This window comes from Phyllostomus hastatus, unplaced genomic scaffold (genome assembly GCF_019186645.2).
Source record: "Phyllostomus hastatus isolate PE091 unplaced genomic scaffold, TTU_PhHast_1.1 phas_contig_29, whole genome shotgun sequence".
Lineage (NCBI taxonomy): Eukaryota > Metazoa > Chordata > Mammalia > Chiroptera > Phyllostomidae > Phyllostomus > Phyllostomus hastatus.
In genome coordinates this window covers 39,574,576-39,590,278 of record NW_025333835.1, presented here as the reverse complement: position 1 = coordinate 39,590,278, position 15,703 = coordinate 39,574,576, and the positions used below count along the sequence as shown (strand labels likewise).

The following is a 15,703-nucleotide window of genomic DNA, read 5'->3' as shown; positions in this document are numbered from 1 at the left end:
ACAAGGTGAAATACCCATTTTCTTGCTCTGCTCTGTGTTTTAAGGTGCACAAGAGTACGAGCTGCGTAATCAAGCTCCGAAGGCAGGCACCCTGCTCCTCCTGGCTTTGGGATACACCCCATTTGTGAGCCAACAAAACATTCGGCCACACGTGTATATCAGCAAATAAATGTGTCATGGACTGGAAATGTATGCATGTACTGAATAAACTCTGAATGTCTATTTGAATAGAATAAACTTGTGGCTATGTCTTTTTAGCTCTCAAGACATGAAACAACACTCCATGTCTATTTTACAAGTTGGTACCTTAAAAATCAAGGTCATCTTTCACAGTTTTGTGAATGTTTTGACCATAGCTCAGCCCATTTATCCAAAGAGCAAATTAAAATAAATATTATTGTTACCTGAAAAAGGTATCTGGGGTTTTATTTGTTTTTCAAACCCATTTGGATGTTCCTCCTTTCCATGAAATTGTTTTCAGTTGATTTACAAATAGAATTTGTTCTGTGCTGGTTGTAGATGAAATTACCCTCAAGTTCATTAACTGTTTTTTAGAAATCACTCTTCTCAATAGAGACCAACATAGTCATATTGTGAACTAACTTACAATATTGCTTACTGTTAAATGTTGTATTCTTGATAACTTTATTTATATGGGTTCCTTTATTTAAAAGACCCTCTTGAAATACATAACGTATCTACAATAATTACGGTGAACTTGATAAAGGATGAATACTCTCCAATTGGCGGTTTCGACAATGGGCGGTCAGCACCTACAGCAGATTTCGTACAGAGTGGGCGTTCAGTGAATACTTGCTAAATGAGCCTTTAGCAGTTATTGTTCTTTCACACGCTATCTTATTTTTCTGACCTCATAAAGTATTGACATCAGTTCTTAAGCCACTGAGTTTTATCTTAGAGAAGAAACCAATACATGGGCAGAGAGATGCAGGATCTTTCATGCATGTCTGGAAGCGCCAAATATTCTAAAGTTTTAAATGTTCATGATTTCGAATGCCAGGTGTACTTGGGTGAGAGGCACTGATTGAATCTCTGGTTCTTTTTCTCTTCTTTTTTTCATAGTACAGCTTCTTAAAAGGTCTCAAACAAACAAAAAAAATCAAAAACTCTGAAATGTCGACTAGGACAATAATTAAGAAAATGCAGAAAGGGCACTGGTAGATTTTTAAAAACTATTTTAATACAAGATTAATAGCAATTTTCTATTCAAATCAGAAATGAAAAAAAAACTTAACCTAGATAATATTCATTTGACAGTCACATAAATTGTAGGTTTTATTGGTGCACACGTTTTTCCTGCATATATATTATGCATATGCACACAGAGACCTCACTTCTAAGCCACCATTAGGTTTCTTTTCACGGAAGTACCTCCTTGCAAGGCAAGGTCAAGGATTCCCGTAACTTTTCAGCTCTGAATGAGGTTCACGCGGCCCCATGCGAGGCTGAGTCCCCGTGTTGCAGCAAACCATGATCCAGCAAGGCTCCAGAATGCATACGGATCAATACTCGTTTTGCGTAATTTGGCGTAGAACCAAACACTGGCTAACGTCCCCACCGAGGAGGAACACACTGCAAATTTATAAGTTATGGTCTCCTTTACTCTTCTGCTGTCAAAGCTAAACTGCCACTTTTGGTTTGTTTGCTCGTGTTAAAGGTGAAAGCCAGGTCTGCGAGTGACTGTGGGTAAATGAAAATGAGTTTGAGTTTCTGGCAAGTTTTGGCTCCGTCAAAACTTGCATTTGCTAACACTTCCATGTTTAATTAAACCACTCGACAATCAGCCTTGCAAATAGAAGTAACAAAAGAATCACAACTCAGGAATTTGCTAGGTTTTTATTCCTCCTTGGGGACTTTAGTTGGTGTTCAGTGTGTAGCCAAAACACGTATGTAATGGCTAAAGAATTAAAGAAGGCTAAGGTCTGCAGCAGGGAACATAAATTAAATACCAGGGTTCTGCGTCCAATAATATTTTCAGTGTGTTTGAGTTATAGAATGTTACTTTTGTAATTCATACAACTTGTCAAGGAATAATCGTGTTTTTCAGTGTAGACAAAGTAGTATTTTCTATCCCTTACAAGGAAAGCAGAAGCTACGTGTCTGGGCAAGCCACTGTAAGGGAGTCAGATCGCTATCGCTAAGGTCGCTCTAGGACGGCTATCATCCAAGTGCCAACTTGACCTTCGCGGCAGTGACAGAAGGTTGCCGTGGCTGTCCAGTACAGAACCATGAGCAGAGCTCTGGTTCATGAATTCGGAATTCATCCTTCTCTGCTAAAGACTTTAGCCCCTGTGTAGCTTTTGTTATAACATATACAAAGGATAATATACACCAGTTACAGACGTGTATTTCTGTTAGAAAAATACATATTATAACTAAACATGTAAATAGAGGCACTTCAATAAGCTAAGTGTTTGCAGTTGTGAGCGTCACCCGACAATGGCTAGCGTCCGACTTCAGGGAGCCCAGTTCTCTCTACTTGAGACAGAGTCAGGACGTCAGCACAGAATTCAGGGGACATCGAAGCCAAGAAGTCGGTCGTGGAAAATAGTGGAGCATCCTTGCTTCCCATCATGCTGCTGAAATGAGAGAAATTAATCTGGCCAGGGGTGGGGTGGGGTGAGGTGATTCCAAAATAGGGTAACTAGATTAAATTAATTGTCAGAAAGCAAAAAAAAAAAAGTTAAATTAGCCTGAAAGTCATATGACATATTAGGATGATGATAAAAACCAGAAAGTACAATCTGAGTGACATTTTGACCACATTCATGCAGGTGACTAATACTGTGGCATCATTAACGGATAGTCATTTCAGCTCCGCCTGGCTCAAATGGATCACTATATCTAACCAACGGGAATATTATTAATAACTAAGGTGTCCAAACAAATGAAGCAGGTGTTTGTATCTTATCTGCGTGTTTCACATGTACAGAAGCTGGGTTTGTATTCATTAATATAATGTGTATTCACACACATGCACAAAGCCACTTTGGATTGAGAGCACAAGGAAAACAAGGCATTCTGATCTATTTCACAGAAGGCAATGCAGACACATTTTACAAAGGAAAGATTTGGGGTTTAAAGCCACAAAAACAAATTATTACTCAAATATTCTGGCCAGTGAAGGTTGATTTAATTTGTATTGCACCTTAATTATTTGGAGAAAGACAAACCTGATTTCTGAACAGACGACAAAATGGGCAACGTCAAGGATCGGTCCTTCGTAGAGACGCTTCAGTGCGTAATTGGTGAAGGAAAGCTGGGGCTTGGCAGTGAAATGTTTTTCTAGACGTACGGAATGCTGAGTTAAGCTAAATGTTCATTTCATAAAGATTTACGTGAAAAGATGCCACAAAGTCTCTCCGAATCCTACGTTTCATATTTCATTAGGCACACCCAGTAACAATAGAGGCTTCTAAATACTTTGTTTTGCAAAAGTGCTCAATTACACTTGATCCTATTGTGCCGCATACATTATTCTACTTTAATGGGATGACTAAATCAATAACTAATTATAATTTTGATGAAAAGAGGGATTGAAAAGTACCATTTGCGTGTCATTACTGTCAATGGGCTAATTAAGATGTGACTGGTTATACTAGGGTGTCTTAAAACACTACTTTTCCCAACCCCAGATGAATCATAAAAACCAAGAAATACATGGACAGCCAACTGTATTCGTAAAGCCCCATTCCGGTTTATTTTGCTTCTCTCTGTCCGGGGGAAGGCAGGGCCTCGCTTTGGCAGGCGCGGCGGATTGGTGAGGCTGTGCCTCTGAGTTGGCCGCTTGCATTAGGACATTTCTCCAAGTGCCACGCAGGAATCCTAAGCTGAAGGCGTTGCATGTGAAAGCAATGGTTTTGCGTGAATCGCACATTCTTTACGCACACAGTTTCCGTCACCGGTGAAGTCCTAGACGCCCACGGCTGTCTCCATGAGCTCGGTCTGTTCTGAAGCACCCAGGACAAAGCACGCTCATGCAAAAAGGGTGTGCCCTGGCAAACTTTTAATAAATGGACAGTTAGATACGTAAAAAGATCTCTTTCTTGATTCTTGGTGCTCACAGACTGCTGAAGTATCCCTTCTCTGAGCAGCACAAAGCAAGAAGAGCTGGTTGACAAAACATTTTTGTTACAAAGGTGTGTCAACCCTGAGCTTGGAATTAAGAAGTTAAAATCTGTGATTTTATATATATATATATATAGATATAAAAATAGATGATCATACTAAGACTAAAAAAGTGAAAGAAATCTCCATGTCAATACTATATATATATTTTTTGTCTTGACTTTTTCTGTTGTGAGTTATTTTCTAAGAGAATGCCCTTGTAATGCAGAAACCAAATGACACAAAGCAAATAGCTAAACGAAAAAACTCGCTGATGGATCTAATTGCTTATCAGTTCCCTAAAAGAACTCTTCCTTTGGGAGGGTAAGGAGCACAGGGGCAGAGACCGAATTGACGTCCAACCTGCGGCTACAGCCAAGCGACTGGATTGTTGACGATTCTTTTCAATTCAGACCCTTGAGGAGGATGGATTGACGGGGGTGTCCACTAGTAACTGAAGATGGAGGGGAATATCTCTGCCAATTGGATCCAGTGGACAGACCTGAAGAGAGTTAAGGAGCGTGGTACTATTCCTGCAACTGAAATTGGGCAGGGTGAGCGGGAGGTGCTGAGTTGTAGCAACATCTTGTGTGACATTAAGGGTAAAATTCCAAATTTAGTATCAGTACCTCTACATCAGTTTGGTGTGGTGTGGTTACAGTGCAAGACAATACCTCCAAGACAACAGTGTATTTTCGCTACACTGCAAACATTTTCAAACTTTCTCCCCATCGCATTTTTTTTTTTCAAACCCGATTGATTAGTCACAGAAAAGCGTACACTGGGAGTTGCCTGGCAATGCTGAACCTACAGCGTTAAAACTCTTTTATTTTTTCTCTCTTGTTTGCTTCTTTGTTGAAAATGCAAGTTGTCTTGGGGTTTGGCCTGATTTTACAAAGAAACTTATTTTCTTCTCATGTTTTTTTAAAGTTGTTACAAACGGGGAGAAAGAAACTCACAACGTGAGATTCCTTTACTTCTGCAGCATAAAAGCAAATGAAGGTAAGAAAATCTCCTGGTACGAAAGATCTGAGTAAGAATTCTCTAGAATAAACAAGGTCCCCACAGAGAGCGAAGGAAAGAGGACGCAGTCCAGTCTGGCACCCGGTACTCTTTGGGAAAACAAAAAGCGAGGCAGAGTGCAGTACTGCTCTTCTCATAGAAACGGAAAGTGTTTGTGGCGTGGTCCATTGTCCAAGAGTGTAAGAAAAGAAGTGAGTCGGCTGTTCAAAGAGCTAAAACGCAGTTTCCCCGGAGCAGAAACCCAGGATTATCTGCCGAGTCTCTGCAGGGCCAGGACGGCGCAGACCAGGGACGCGGACAGCAGGGAGGGGCCGAGCTGGGCTGAGGACGAGTCTACTTCTCGCCGGTCGGGATCTACTGCCGGGGCCTCCGTGGTGACAAACTCAAACTCCGTGGGACACACGTCATCCATGCACCCACTGCCGCTCCCAGAGCCGCTGGATTCATCGCCTGGAGTGGGCAGATGGACAAAGAAAGTTAGACCACAACCTGGAAAGAGGAGGCACGCGGTAGATTTGGGCGTGGTGATGGGAGGGGCCATCTCCCCACAGACCGGCCCCCCCCCCCCGCCCCCCGGGCCCCCCGGCCACCAGACCCCAGCAGGCTCGCTCTTTATGGGCAGCCTTGTGGTGGGCAGGTGGATGGCAGCAAAATGAATGTAGGAAACACAGTCACGTTGACTTCCAGTTACCCAGCTAAGGAACACGTGACTTCCAGACCTAAGGAGAAGCCGTACCCACCACGTTAGCTTTGGAAATGTATTTCTTATTCTGGCCAATATTTAAATTACTTTAAGAAATTCCATCCTTTACTCTTTTTGTACCTCAGAGCCATTGTTCTTAGTAATTATCATGCTTTTAGAAAGGATTTTGGAAGGGTTTTTTATTTTTTTATTTTAAAATATTTTATTTATTTTCAGAGCGAGGGGAAGGGAGGGAGAAAGAGAGGGAGAGAAACATCCCCCGCACATCCCCAGCTGGGGAACCCGGCCTACGAACCAGGCATGTGTGCTGACCAGGAATCCAAGCAGCAACTGTTTGCTTTGTGGGACAATGCCCAAACCACAGAGCCACACCAGTCCGGGCTGAAGGATTTTTTTTTAAAGAAAGGAGGCATAAAAGGGGAACTGTTTTGCACGGTTGGTGGGAATACAGACTGGTGCAGCTACTGCAGAAAGCAGTATGGAAGTACCTTAACAAATTAAAAGTGGATCTGCCTTTTGACCCAGAGATCCCACTTCTGGGAATATGTCTGAAGGAACCCCAAAACACTAATTGGAAAGAAGAGAAGCACCCCTATGTTCACTGCAGCGTTATTTACAATCATCAAGATACGGGAGCAGTCCCAGTGTCCATCAGTAGATGAGTGGATAGAACAACTGTGGGACATTTGCACAACGGAACACTATGTGGCCATAAAAAAAAAAAGATTTTACCCTTTGCGACAGCATGGATGGACTTGGAAAACATTATGCTAAGTGAAACAAGCCAGTCAGAGAGGGACAAATACCATGTGGTTTCACTCTTACGTGGAGTATAATGAACACATTGAACTAATAAGCAAAACAGAGACGGACTCATAGATAGAGAGCAGGATGACAGCTCATGGGGGCGGCAGAGATTAGGGGTGGAGGGCTCAAGCAAAAAAGGAAAAGACTCATGGACACAGACAACAGTGTGGAGACTGCAGGGGGGAGGGTGGTAAGGGGGCTTAAATGGTAATAGAAAAATACAGTAAAAAATCATCAAACACTAAAGTATGGAGGAGTAATAGACGGAAACAAACAGTGCAAGTGGGGAATCAGAGGAGCGGCAGCACCTAGCTGTGGAAGGCACGTACTACTACTTGTGCCTACATTTTCCCACCTCTGTTCCCCCAGGAACAAGGTTAGATAGACTTGGATTCAGCCAGCCTCTCCCTTTAAACCGGGGTTGATTAACTATGGTTTTCAGGCCGATCTGGCTTGCTGCTTGTTATTGCACAACCCACAACCCAAGAGTGGTTTTCATGTTTTCAAGTGTTTGGGAGGAAAAATGAAAAAAAAAAGTATTTTGTGGCATGTAAAAAGTGTACATGTAGAATCTAAAGTTCAGTGTGTCCACAGACAAAGTTACAGTGGAATGCAGCCATTCACTTACACGCTGTCTAATTCTGGGTTTACATATAGCCCTCAAAGCTGAACATAATGTCAGAACCCATCCTTCCCGAAAAATGTTTGCCGTTTGCTTCTTGAAAGCAATGCCTTGGGGCCCAAATACCACGTGGTCTCAGTGCAGCATCTTTCTCGCTTGTCGAACACGCCTCTGGGCCTGCTCTGTTCTCACTCCTTCCTGCTTGGCTCCTTCCTGCCTCATACACCCTGTGTCCCAGCCCTGCGTCCAGGTCAGGCTGCATCCGGGTCCTCGCTGTGTGCAAGTGTGGTGTTCGCTTGTCTTCCTGTTTCCTGCTGATCCCCTCCGTGAGGACGTGAACTTGTGGAGGGCAGAGACTTTGTGTAATGGTTCACTTCTGATCCCCGTTGCCTTTAGTGGTCCCTGGCATACAGCAAGTGCTCAATAAATAAATTGCTGAATGCATACATGTGCCTGTGGCAGTTTACCTGACTTCTGCCAGTGTCCTCATCTCACCAAGTACGGACAGTGAGATTGACTCTGCAGACTCTGCGTGAAGACACTCTGGTACTATGTGTGTGAACACCAGCCCTAGCACTTGGACTGGTGCCTGATGGTGGGGGTGGGGGAGGTCCCTGCAGCAAAGGCAACCTAGGTTTTAACACACCGTATTTTCTTAAAGTGACCCTGGGTCAACCAGTCAGCCTTGCTGAGGCTCTGTGTCTTCTTCTCTGAACATGAGAATAATCCTCTTTCACAGAACTGTTCAGGGGTCTGCATGAGATGATGTTCCTGGGAGGACTCAGGAGATTGTAAACCTGGTATGACATTTGTGATGCCCCCACGTGTTCAGTGATTCCATCCAATAGCCCCACCTCCTCCTTGCTGGCGGCTAATGGTGACGGGCTTGCCAAGCTGCTCCTGAAAGCCTCGTGCCATTTCGGCTGTTTGGTGCTGCTCAGGTAAAGCTAAGGTAACACCTCCTGGATGACAAAGGCACAACTCATCACAATTTGTTTTTTGCCTTTTTTTTTTTAAAGGGACATCTGAATACCAGACAAGATTGCTTGAATACACTCTACCAGGTTCTTAACATTTTCTCTGATTTATCTTTAGTGGCCTTTACAAGGGGGGGAAGGCCCATTAATTAAATCTAGAGATATCAGGATTGCTAAGGGGACTGCTCTCAACATGAGTATTATGAATGAGAAGTAATATAACCTTTACAAAGATATGATTAAAGAGGTTTAGAATATTAAAATGTGGTAAGCAAATAATGACAAGATTTCAGAGGAGAAAACCAATGGCTCCGCCTCCTTTTGAAAAGGAATCACAAATGCAGGGGTGATTTTTTAAAATGTCAAAAGCAAGAATGGTGACGATGGCTAGAAGATGTCATAATGGTTTGTACCCTAAAATAAAGGGTCAAGTTTGGTGCTTGGGTTACAGTTAAGTGACCTTCTCTCTCTCTTTTAAAAGAGTTCATTTATTTTTAGAGAGAGGGAAGGGAGGGAGAAAGAGATTGAGGGAAACATCAATGTGTGGTTGCCTCTCACGTGCCCCCTACTGGGGACCTGGCCCGCAACGCAGGCATGTGCCCTGACTGGGAATTGAACCGGCGACCTTTTGTTTCACAGGCCCGCGCTCAATCCACTGAGCCACACCAGCCAGGGTATGATTCTCCTTCTTAACTGTTGATTTTTGTTTCCCTTTGCAGCACCGCTCTCCTCAAGGACACTCCCTATGCATTGCAGGCTGACGTGTATATAATCTCTTAGGTCAGAGAGGAGAAACAAGGCCAACATCAACTAATTGTTATGCATCTTGAATAATTTATTCCAATAGTCATTATCCAGATAATGAAGCATTTGGTTAGCCAGAGACGAGAGAAGGGACACATTGAGATGAGTGAGGCCAAGCAAGGAGAAAGGGAGAAGCAGAAAAGGCTAAAAGCTTGTGCAAAATTTTCTTCTGAAGAGCAAAGGAGAGGCTTAGTAAAGAGAGAGAAATAATGGGATGAGCCCGAGACATTTTATAGCAATGAAGTCTATCGGGTTGGCAATTATCCTGCATTTAGAAGATTAATTTTTGTTATTTAAAATAGAATAAAGCGCTAAACATCTTCTGCAGGGGACAACTCGGCAGGATGATGGCTAAGACTTAGATGACTTTACGTCTTCCATCTGTGACTGCTTCCTGTCTCATTGATTCAAGCACACGAGCATCATCCTTTGCCTCAGTGACCAAACTGCAGAATCACTGGCAACTCCGCACCTCATGTTCAAGAGATCTCTCCCTGAGAACGCTCTCTGTAAGGGTACTTACTCAAAAACCCAGAACAACAAGACAATGAAAATGAAAAGAACTTGCCTTCATAGTTTCGTGTCAATGTTCACTTAATCACCTTTCTAGTCATTTGTGATGGTTTTATGATATTTAATACAGTAGTCAAGCGTAATACTGCATCTATAGTTTACTATTTCTCTCAACGGTTAGATACAAATGTCGATGGTTCCTTGTGTGTGCGACTGGGTGGGGAGAGATCCAATGCAGTGGAATCCATGGCACAGGAGATATTACAACCTTAGCTCCTTTAAATCTGGCCTCTAATGATTTATTTCCCAACAACCTCTTGGGCAGGGCTGCTTCTCATTCTACAGAAAGGGAACCCGAGACTTCAGAAACCATTTGTTAAAGACCCCAGTTCATGAGTGACAACACAGAGATTCTAGCCCAGCCTAGTCCGAGCAATCCTTAGAACATTTTTTTTTTTTTTTTGGCTGTTGCGGGTGGGAGAAGAGGCCGAGGTTTGGGGTCCGAATCCTACATGTTGATGGGGACAGGAGAAAGTAAAAACATTCCTTTGTTGCTTTATCTCTAAGGGACTGATGGGCAAATGGAACACACTCTCAGCTTTGGTGTAGCTGAGACACCAGCTATGACGTCAGTAGCGTCCTGCGTTTTGTGGATCTGAGCTCTCTGTACCATGGGCTACAGACGGCTTTGCAGACTGGGCAAGGCTGCCACGCGATGAAAGGAGCACGCTGCTCTCGAAGAGAGGTGGCGGCATGCTCTTCAAGAACCACTGCTCCCCCTGGAGGTCCCCGGGAAAGGCTTTCTTACTTGTGTCCTGGAAGTTGACGTCGTTGCCATTGTACGCGTTCTTCAGCTTGTTGGTCATCACTCGGAGGGCCATGATCTGCTGCCGGATGAAAGTGTCGGGCCGGGTGATGTCCACGTCCACCTCCGGGTTGTTGATCTGGTTGGTCAGCCCGTCGTTCATGATCTCAGGCAAGTATCTGCGGGGCACAGAGCGGGAGAGCGGGTGAGGGTGAGGCAGGAGGGACCTGGAGGCCGGGTTCTGCCCTGCCGTTTCTCACCGTGAGCCCAAACGCCGGCCAGGGACTGGGCGGGATCCTGGGGAAAAAGGCCAAAGTGAAAACATGAAAGGAATGTTCTCCGAGGGAGATGAGGCTACAGTGGCCTCTCAGTGGTTTTCTTAGGCTGGCTTGTCTACAAGTGAAAGCTCAGTTGAAGACTCACGGAAGTTATTACTTAAAATTAACTATTCTCTCTCTCTCCATCCCGTATGTTAGATACTTAAGAACTCGATAGCCTCCTCATCTCTCCTGTGAATGTCTCTAGTAACAACTGAACTTGCAAATTACAGATGATCTTAGAAAGGATACTCTTTCTCAGTGGAAGAGGCCCTACCTCAAATTTTAATGGGAAGAATCTTCCAGATTAAAAGAAAAATCTTTGGAAAGTTTGTGGCCAAGAATTGCTGGAATACTTGAAATATACATTAGGGTTTTTATTTTGTAGTAAAATTTTGGGTCTAATTCCATATTGTGTAAAACTGAAGGCAAAATCTAATGGTTCTTTAGTTTTCTTACTTGTATCAAAATGGCAAATTTATATTGATATTTCTTTTACTTGCACTAGAATGTCAAAACGGTCAATTCTTCAACATCAACTGCCTGAGCTGTCTAGGTGTAGTGATACTGGGGGAGACCGCATTGCTCGGAAAAGCGCTCGCAGCCCTTTCCGAATTCTTCCTCTCCTGACCTGTCGGCTTCCCTCCCTCCTCCTCTCCTCACAGAGCTTCTCCCACCCGCTGCGTCTCCCAGTTCCCCTGCGCCTTGCGGGAGTGCAGACAGCCGCGGCCGCCTCCAGCGGACGCCCCTGTCCTGTCTTTCCTTTGGGGTGCTTCCTGCCCGCGCTGTCTGATTCGTCTTCATCAAGGATCGTCTTCATCACGTCCTTCCTCTGTTTCAGAACCTTTGGTGAACATACCTAATGTGCACTGATGGCTTACCAGAGCCAGGTACCGTGCCACGCACCTGGACGTGCATTTTAACATTCAGTCTCCCAGCAACTCTAGGAGGTAGTACTAGTTTATCCCCATCTTGTAAAGTAGAAGACGGAGGCTTAATGAGGAAAAAGTCACTGTGGATAGTCACAGAGCTAACAGATGGCTAACAGGGACCACGGCCCCCCGCAGGCTGGCTGCAGAGCCCAGACACTGCCCCGCGGTGCCTGGTCGGTCCTCAGCTGCGATCCACACTTCACACCTCGGCAGCCGAAGCCCCGCTGCCATCTCGTCTCTGCTGTCTTATGTTGCCACAGTGCCCTCAAGGGGCCGTCCTTGCCTTACACAGTCTGCTCCCTGTACACCCCGACACTCGCCTGGCCCTGTGTCATCTTATCCTTGTCCACAAAACACTTTCTCATTGAAGTCTCAAATATCTTGAAGACCTGGGTCAGTCCTCACTTCCTCCATATGGTATTTTCCGGCGTGTAGGGGTCGGCCTGTCCTTGTGTAGGGCTGCCAGGTTCAGCCGGGCATTTTGTGCACCATGTGAGGTCACCTGCCGAGGGACTGAGGTGACACTAAAAACCCAGCTCGGGTTCTGTGCCTGCAGCGCTGTGCACCCACAGGGCACCCACAGGGCACCAGTCCCCAACAGGGCATCATTTCCTTTTTGTTTTTTTTTTTTTGAAATCTTTTTATTTTAGAAAATTTCAGTATATACCAAAGTAGAGGCAATAATATAATGAATCCCATGTGCCCATCTGAGTGTGTTTTTCTAATCCCTGCCAAGGCTCTGTATTTGTCTGTGAGAAACAGGGGTGCACTCAAAGGGGTGATAAAGAGAGTTTGAAGAAGAGACTACTTATAGAGGTGTGGACAGGGTCGAAGGAAACCAGCATAGGGTGTTGGAAGAACCTCGGGGCTGGAGGGTGGTGACGTGTTCCCGGATGCACAAGGGCTGAAATCACAGAGACTACTGGGGCCAGAATCACAGGGGCCAAATAGCAAGGCCACGGCCAAACCAAGACCCATCCTGAGGGAGGGAGCCCAAGGAATGATACCCTTACCTCTCTCGTCCCTCCTTCTGACCTTCGGCTGTTTCCTCGCATTGGTTGAAAGCAAGTGGAAGCCAGCAGACAAGGAGACCCCAGTGATGCAGTGGTAGGGGGTCTCCTCCAGGGCATGGACCAGGGTGGGGGGCGGACCAGTGGGTGTCATGGGGAATCATGACACCCGGCACAGACAACTGGCAGGCTGGCGGCAGCCCTGCCTACCTGCCAGTCTTACCATTGTTACTGCCTCTGGTATTGTTGCTTGAAAGCTGAAAAACACTCCCTTTCTTTTACTTTGTGCTTTGTGTTTATATACTCTTGTACTACAGACTTATACTTAAAATTCCTCCCTTTCCTGCAGGGAACATTCTAAAGTCCAGAAACAAAAGGTTCTATCCCCCAGTCTCCAAAACAAGAAACAGAAACACAAGGTAACTTATGTTTAAGCCAGTTTTCAGCTATTGAACTCTTACGAGTAATGCATTTGTGCGTGAATTGGTTTGCCCGAGTTAAATCAGAGGTCCCCTGAATAAGCTCATGTCTTCATCTTGAACAAAATCGACTTCACAACGATCACTGCATCATGAATAATAAAGCACACAGAGTACATTTCAAATTCCTTTCCCCAAAAGCTTTACAATATTTACTGCCTTAAAAATTGTTCTAATTGAAACTTTTATGAAGTCATGGAACTACATCATCTCTTTATTCTGGCAGGAGAGGACTTCTGTGCTGCCTCTTAATATACCTGCTACTTCAAGAAATTCTTGTTGGCTTCTGAGGTTGTCTTCCTTATATAACTTCTGAAATGTGACGTTGGATTGACTGTGACTGACATCCTGTTATATGTGCCGGGTTCCGTGAACTCTCCCTAATTATCAAAACCCCCTGGAATAGACAGTCACCAGTTCAGGCCAGCCTCTGCTGGTGCTGCAGTTGAGAGGGGGCTGAAAGGTGACTCTCCATTCTGGCATTGTCCCTCGACATTTAGGACAATGATTCCTGTGGCTGGACCTGTGCTGAGTCAGAGGAGAGCTTTGTTTCTGCCAGCTGCTGGGAGCTCTGCGTGGCTGGCTGAGGCTCATTTATCAGTCGCGCACTGCTATTGCTTACACTGGGAATGGTACCCCCGGGAGTCTGAGCATCCAGGAACAATAAGAGACTGCCACATACACCCAGCCTCGAACTGTGCCTGCTGACGCTCAGCCGCTTATAATAAAAACAAGGAACAATGCACCTGTGTCCTCAAGAACCTGTTCTCCTTTCTGTGTATTCAAAGGGTAACTTCAGGGACTCCGTGGAAACAGAAACTGAAAAACACAGTCGAACAAGCAAAGGCCCATTTTTGTCACTGCACCTCGCATCCTGCGGTCAAATCTGTGGATGGCTGCGGCGCAGCCTGAACTATCAACAGGAGCCCAGGTCAGCTCCAGGACGCACGAGCCCCTTGACTTGCTGCCTCTCATGTCTGCTCCCTTTCTAAAATGATCAGATCCTGCAAGACTGGATGTATCTTTGAGCTCATATTACTCTTCCCTTTGTTAGATTTTGCACCAGCTCTCTGGCATGACAGCATTCTATTTTTGTACACTCACAGTTCAGGGAGACATGGGAAGGAAGGGGAACCTTACTCCAGGTAGCTCAGCTCCTGAGTGGGAGGCACATGCACCTGGGGCGGGGAGAACCCAGGCATATGGACCAATAGGGTTGTCACAGTGTGGGGATGTTTCCCACTGTGCTGTGACAAGCGGGTGGGACCCTTGAACAGTCAAAGATGGTTTCTCATTTTGGTTACTTTCTATTTTGCAATAGCATGTACAGAAACAGAATCTGTGGCAGTTTTGCAGAATAATATTTCTTCGCATCTGCTGTGGTCTGAATGTTTGTGCTGCCACCAACTCCTAGGTTGAAAACCTAATGCTGATGTGATGGTATTATGAGGTGAGGCCTTTGGGAAGTGTCTAGGCAGAGCTCTCGTGGTTGGGATTGGTGTCCTCATGAAGGAGGCTCCAGAGATCTGGTCGTGCCCCTTCCGCCACGTGAGGACACAGCATGTCTGTGGCCCAGAGAGGGTCCTCACCTGACCGCCCTGATCTGGGACTTCCAGCCTCCAGAAGGGTGGGAAGTACATTTCTGTTTATGAGATCCTCTGTCTGCTGTCTGCAGTGCTTTGCCGTGGCCGCCAGGACAGACCAAGACCTGTGAGTTCACATTGCTGATGCGGGCTTCCTCGATCACCTCCGAACATCACAGGGGACGGGGGTGGAAGAGCACAGGGGAATTTAGGGGGGCTCGCACAGTCCCCCTCGTGGGTGGCTGCAGGCTTTGTGCTGGGACCGTCCCTGACAGAGCTGACAGCCTCTGTCACCTGAGAGATATGGAACCTGGGAGACAAAGACTTGTCCCCACAGGAGGGTCCCACTGTCATTGCCACCATTCAGCATCACTCCTTGCAGTCGAGCTGATGCTTCCAGAGAGACCCTGTTGCTCTCGGCATGTGCTTGCTGGGGGGAGAGGCATGCCCACTGATTAGTATTCGGTATTCTCATCACCACGTGAATACTGGTAGTTGTTCTGCTGCACGGCTTTGCCTTGGGAGGGAACGAGACCCACGACTCTTCAGGATCCAGTGGGCTGTGGAAGCCTGAGAATTGTGGCTCTTGTCAGAATGGTCAGCAGGGTGGTGCCTGGTGGGGTGAGCAAGAGTCCCCGTGGAAGCTGGCCCAGGAAGGGGGAGATGTGGGGTCCCCAGGGGCTGGGCTGGGTTTGTCTGCAAGTGCCTGTTGCTTCCTCTGGCTGCTCCTGCCTCAAGGCACACTCTAGGCTGGCGGAAAGCAGTTTCCGTTCTGTCTGTGGCCGCAAATGAGCTCCGGTCAATACACGTCTTTATAGCAATTTTGAATTCTAAGCTATAGATTCACTCACCTCCAGTGCATTTAAGCGTTATACTGATATAAGTAGATGTAATACTAATACAGGTCCAAAATTCCTTATCTGCAGTTCCAAAATTAAAAAAATCTCCAAAGCTCTTTTTTGGCAATCCATTTATTACCAATCTTTGATCTGATCTGAAC

The 15,703-nt window shown here is 45.5% G+C and overlaps 1 protein-coding gene across 2 annotated transcripts in view; it reads right to left on the bottom strand.

Moving 5' to 3' along the window:
• Nucleotides 1-1,842: 1,842 nt before the first annotated feature.
• GPC6 (glypican 6) overlaps nucleotides 1,843-15,703 on the bottom strand; it is a 1,006,549-nt gene continuing 992,688 nt past the window's right edge. For both annotated transcript variants that reach the window (XM_045839077.1, XM_045839078.1), the window contains exons 8-9: nucleotides 10,386-10,561; nucleotides 1,843-5,601 (exon numbers count right to left, since the gene is read on the bottom strand). In XM_045839077.1, the coding sequence (XP_045695033.1) occupies nucleotides 5,399-5,601; nucleotides 10,386-10,561 (379 nt within the window). In that variant the 3' untranslated portion in view covers nucleotides 1,843-5,398. The remainder of the gene's footprint in view (nucleotides 5,602-10,385; nucleotides 10,562-15,703) is intronic.